Source organism: Coffea eugenioides, unplaced genomic scaffold (genome assembly GCF_003713205.1).
Source record: "Coffea eugenioides isolate CCC68of unplaced genomic scaffold, Ceug_1.0 ScVebR1_581;HRSCAF=1279, whole genome shotgun sequence".
NCBI lineage: Eukaryota > Viridiplantae > Streptophyta > Magnoliopsida > Gentianales > Rubiaceae > Coffea > Coffea eugenioides.
This window is the reverse complement of record NW_020864432.1, coordinates 69615-74925: the sequence shown is the minus strand read 5'-3', so window position 1 is coordinate 74925 and position 5311 is coordinate 69615. Positions and strand designations below refer to the sequence as shown.

Here is a 5311-nt window from a genome sequence, read left to right as displayed (position 1 = left end):
GGGAGCTATCCACGGCAAGTCCCGGAACGTACGGAGGTCGGACTACTCAACAGGTATAAATGGTAACGCATACCTACTGTACAAGGTACGCTCTCTATTGGCATTGGACCCCGACTGCTTTACCATAGGTCCTTCCTTTCCTCACCGGAAAACTAACTTGACCGTCGGAGTACCCTCGGGGACCACCTTGAGGCCCCCTTTGAGAGACCACTTCTTTCTGTTTTGCAGGCTTGGGACGGGCTCTTCCATCAGCACTCCGAGCTTATCAGGTCAGCTCGGTCAGGGGAAGTTCCGTGCTTCTTCAGTTGGCGCCGTCTGTGGGAACTCGAAGGTACGAGTATTTGTGTTGATGGCGAGGACGCGTTCCAAGCGAACCATGGACAACACCGACCCCGGGGCCGGTGAGGGATCCCGGCGGTTGGAGACCGAGGCAGCCCGAGGCGCCGGGGGCTCGACCCTTTCGGGGGAACGGAAGCAGCAGATATACCAATTTGTAACCGAGAACCTCCCCATGCTGGAAGATATAATCCGGCAGGCGAAGGAGGGGGGTGAGACTGGCGGTGCGCAGACCTCTAAGGCGAAGGGAAGGGAGTAGGAATCGCTCCTCATCCCCTCAGAGGACGAGTCACGGGACCAGTCCCCCAGGAGGAAGCGACCGCGGACTCCTCCCAAGCCACGAGCCTCGGTGGTCGGGGACAGTGAGAGGTATTCTCGCGACCGGTCCGCCGGGGACCGCTTGAGGAACCCCTCCTCGTGGAAGCTCGCGAGGAACGAACCGGAGCGATCTCCCGTCCGGTCCATCCAGAGCCGGCCGCGGGATCCTCCTTAGTGGCAGCCCGTCCGGGACGAGCTCGAGTAGATCCTGCGGCCCCAACAGTATGAGGATAACTACGCAGCCTCGCCCTTTACCCGAGAGGTAGAGGACTACCCGTTACCTCGGAGGTTCAAGATTCCGAACATCGAGCTGTACGATGGTTCGACGGACCCGGAAGACCACCTCTCGGTCTTCATGACGCACATGCGTCTGCAGACCGCCGCGGACGCACTCCGTTGCAAGACCTTCCCCATGTTTCTTAAGGGAAAGGCACGGCTCTGGTTTCAGGGCCTGGCGCCGGGGTCCATCCGGAGTTTCACCGAGCTGGCCAGACAGTTCGCTGCCCAGTTCGTCTCCTCGAAGACTTACTCGAAAAACGCGGCTCACTTGATGGCCGTCAAGCAGAAGCCGGACGAGTCCCTAAAGAATTTCATGACGCGCTTCAACACAGAAAGCCTGCAGATCAGGGACAAAGATGAGAAAGTGGTCATGGCTGCCTTCATGAACGGGCTAAGGGTAGAGGAGCTCTACTACAAGCTCGTCGAGCAGCCTCCCAAGAATCTGGGAGAGCTCCTGAATCGGGCTCACGCTGCTGCCAACGCAGAGGAGGCCGGCCGCCTGAAACGAGAATCAGATCGGGAGCTTGGGGACCGGAAAGGACGGGCAAACCACCCTGAAACTAAGGACGACCAAGCCAAGAAGAACGTCTTCGATCGCCTCTCCAAGGATAGGGCCCCCGCTCCACCGCCGCTCCCTGAAAAAGGATACACGCCCCTAACCCGGCCAAGGGCGCAAATCCTGGCTGTCATGGAGACAGAGGGCCTGGGAGACCTGTGACAGCCCCACCTTCCCCTAAGGCGAACCAAAGAGGTTAGCGGACTGCCTGCCCAACTCTCGCCAGGACTAACGGTGCAGTATAAAGCGATCTATCACGTTTGAAACTTATAATGCGCGCAACAAGGCAAAAGGGCAAAATATCCCAAAATAAAAGAAACGAACTCCAGAGTCGGCCATGAATAGTAACCGACCCGTCCGAAACCCAACCAAGCATCGAAAAACATATACAACATAACATTAGCCATTTACAAGCCACAACGGCAAGCCAAAACCATTCACTAAGGAAGTACACATTCGATTTGCCTATCAAAAGGAAATGAATCCCGTGATACATTAGGGTTTCACTTCAAGAGCTATACAAAAGACATTTACAAGCTCAGTATGGCAATTGACTATCCAGTCCATTTTCAAAAGCAATTATATTCCTGTAAGGAAAACAAATAACACGGAATGAGCCAAAGCCCAGTGGTATACCACCCAATAAGCAATCAAAGTCATATAAGAATGAACCTTCATTTAAAGTGCGTAAATAAGCAATGAAGCAAAACGGTAAAAGGATACGGTCGGCTCTCAAGAGCCCGTTTCCACGCTTGAAATCTTGAACCAACCTCATTGACTCTCCGTCAATGTTATAAAACCAAACCGTAGACAACTCTTTACATCCATTCCTTCCATCCATCATACCCCAACCGGGCCCGCACTCCATTTCAGTAGCTTTTGGTAATACTCGAGTTTACCGGAACCAAGGGTCTCATTACCACAAGGTTCCCCAGTACAGTCCCCGTGGCAATTCAATCTTCACGACCAAGCCCTCGCCGGCTCGATCCAATTGACTACCAAACGGGGTTGAGCTCAGTAATGCATTATGGCCGTTGGACATCGTCCAAACGACATCAATTCAGTTTCCATGAAATGGAATTCACTAACCAATATATCAAGTTCAGTAATGCAATAAGACGGTAACCAATCAGTGACAATATCAAAGGAGGTGAGGGCTGTCAAGTACACCCTCACCTTGATCAATTTCAATATCCAAGTAAGCCATTAAGGCATCACATAACATTTAACAAGCCACATAGTAATCCATCAAGTGAGTAGTATACTCACCAAGCAAGTAAGTGGTATTTCATGTACCACGATCACCAAGCCGTCGAGCACTACCTTCAAGCCCTAGAACATGGAACACATACAATGAGACTCGAGAACGAGTCACCAAACAATGCTAAACACAACCCCAATAGCGTTTCACATGCATAAGTAGGCATGATAGCAAACCAGAAATTAAGATATGGCCTTAACTTAAGCCTCGATAGAAAAACCGTGTTTGATCTTATAATGCGGTAATGGCGTCAAATTCCCTACGGTTATCGGTTGGGGTTGTAAGACCCACCATTTCGAAGCTATGAAACAGGGCTACAACAATGTAGAAGGGCACTCAATCCAGTTCCTAGCTTAACTAGGTCAAAATTGCAAAATACTAAACCAGAAATACCAAAACAGGTTTGCAAATCACCAAAAACTGTAATCAGTATATCTCAGTCCATACAAGTCCAATTGCCGAAATTCCAAAGGCATAAGTTAGCTAAGTCATCCAGCTACATTGCATCAGAAGACACCAACTCCAAAATCCAAACCAATTCCAGTCAAAATAGACAATTACTATCGCAGTTTTCGCATTCTGTCCAAAGCAGAAAAGCTACAGTAATTTCGTCATATCTCACTCCACACTAATCCAAATAACCTGAAATTTTGCAGGCACATCAAACTCACCAATACCTACAACTTTCATGTTTTGAGAAAAGTCAAATTCGGCCTCTAAACCTATGATCAAAAACCGGACAGAATTGGGGAATTAAGAACCCTAACTTTTCAATTTCACACCAAATCCAAAATTGATTGCATTTAACTAGAATTCACACTCACTAGAGTCATTTCCAACCATTACAATCCATCATACAAGCACCCAACATCAAGATCATATTAAACCAGAAAAATCATCAATAAAATGAAAAACTTCACCAAATCACTTCAAACCAAGAGAAAACCAGAAATTTCTGCACTTCAAGCACTACTAAGCATAATTTAAGCTTCATAGGGTGTAAGAGGGTGTTCAAGCTTCACTTACCAAGAAACAAGAGAGAAGAGGTTGTTGAACACCTTAAACCTTCAACCAAGCTTCAATAAACAACTTACTAGCACTAGAAGGTAAGATTGTATGGAATGGAATTGGATGTAACCAATGTTTTTGGTTGATTTGCAACAAGTAGAAGCTTGAATGGTGAAGAAAGTTTCTTCCTTCCTTGCTCAAGGTGGCCGGTCAACAAGAGAAGAAAAATGGTGATTTTTGTGCATTTTTTTGATATATAATCCTTTGGTCAAAAAAGTCAAAATTGGGAATAGTAATTCTTAAAAAACTTCCAATGAGGAGGTGACACTTGTCACCTCCATAAATGCATTCTTATCTTTCTTTCCTCTCTCACATCAATCACTTCACACATTCTACTTATCACTTAACACCCGATAAATTTTAAACAGTATCCGAAACTTAACCTTATTGGCCGAATTTTTCCGACCTTTTCGCACTAGTGGGTCCCACGTCCACTATTTACTCTTAATTTTCTAAAAATTCTCCAATGCTAGAAAAATCATCTTAAAACTATAATTGCTCATAAAATCCACTAAGAAAATATTTCTAAGCCAGAAAATGCAGAAAACATGCAATTCAGGGGAAATAAACCCTAGGATAATAATTAGGGTTTTATGGGTTCTCACAAGACCGGCTGCCCAAAATGGGCACGCCTCGGAATAAGAGGAATCAGGACCGGTACTGTGCCTTCCACAGGGACGTCGGGCACGACACTGAGGGGTGTTGGGCCCTAAAGAGGGAGATCGAGGACCTCGTTCAGCGCGGTTTCCTGGGTCGTTTTGTGCGGCAAGGTCGCCCCGGCCAGGAGCCCGGACGCGCCTACCGAGGAGAGAGAGGCGATGGTCAGCACCGTGACCGACCTGATCGGCGGGGTGCGCCCCGGGGTTATTCACCCGACCAGGATGCCCAGAACTTGGCAGGGGTGATAAACACCATCGCCGGCGGTCCCACAGGGGGGGACAGCCATGCAGCTCGGAAAAGCAAGCGATCTCCCCCTGAGGGGGACGACTCCCTAAAATGCCTGCGCATGGACGAGGAGATCACCTTCGGGCCGAGGGACGCGGTTCCCCTAGCATCTGGGAACCATGAGTCCATCATCATCGATGTCGTGACCAACAACTATCGAGTGAAAAAGGTATACGTCGACCAAGGGAGTGCGGTCGACATTATGTTCTATCGGGTGTTCAAGGAGCTCGGCCTGGAGGAGGGACAGCTGACTCCTGTGCGGACACCTCTGGTAGGCTTTACCGGACCGCCTGTCCACCCAGAGGGAATGATCAACCTGATGGTCACGGTGGGGCAAGCCCCCAGGTGCCGGACCATCCCCGTCAACTTCGTGGTGGTCAAGCAACCATCCCCGTACAACATATTCCTGGGCCGGCCCGCCTTGAATGCCCTCCGAGCGATCCCCTCAACTCTCCACCTTAGCGTCAAATTCCCCACCCCGGAAGGAATTGCCGAGGTACGGGGAGATCCGGAAGCGGCTCGAACTTGTTACCTCGCCCTGCTCAGAG

At 49.3% G+C, this 5311-nt stretch overlaps 1 protein-coding gene across 1 annotated transcript; it reads left to right on the top strand.

The window, feature by feature from the left end:
• Positions 1-1018: 1018 nt before the first annotated feature.
• LOC113758582 lies at positions 1019-1651 on the top strand. Its single transcript, XM_027301368.1, has one exon. The coding sequence runs from the start codon at positions 1019-1021 to the stop codon at positions 1649-1651; it is 633 nt and encodes a 210-aa protein (XP_027157169.1).
• The last annotated feature ends 3660 nt before the right edge of the window (positions 1652-5311 follow it).

Coding starts and splice junctions, on each gene's coding strand:
- LOC113758582 (XM_027301368.1), top strand. CDS start 1,019: ATGCGTCTGCAGACCGCCGCGGACGCACTCCGTTGCAAGACCTTCCCC.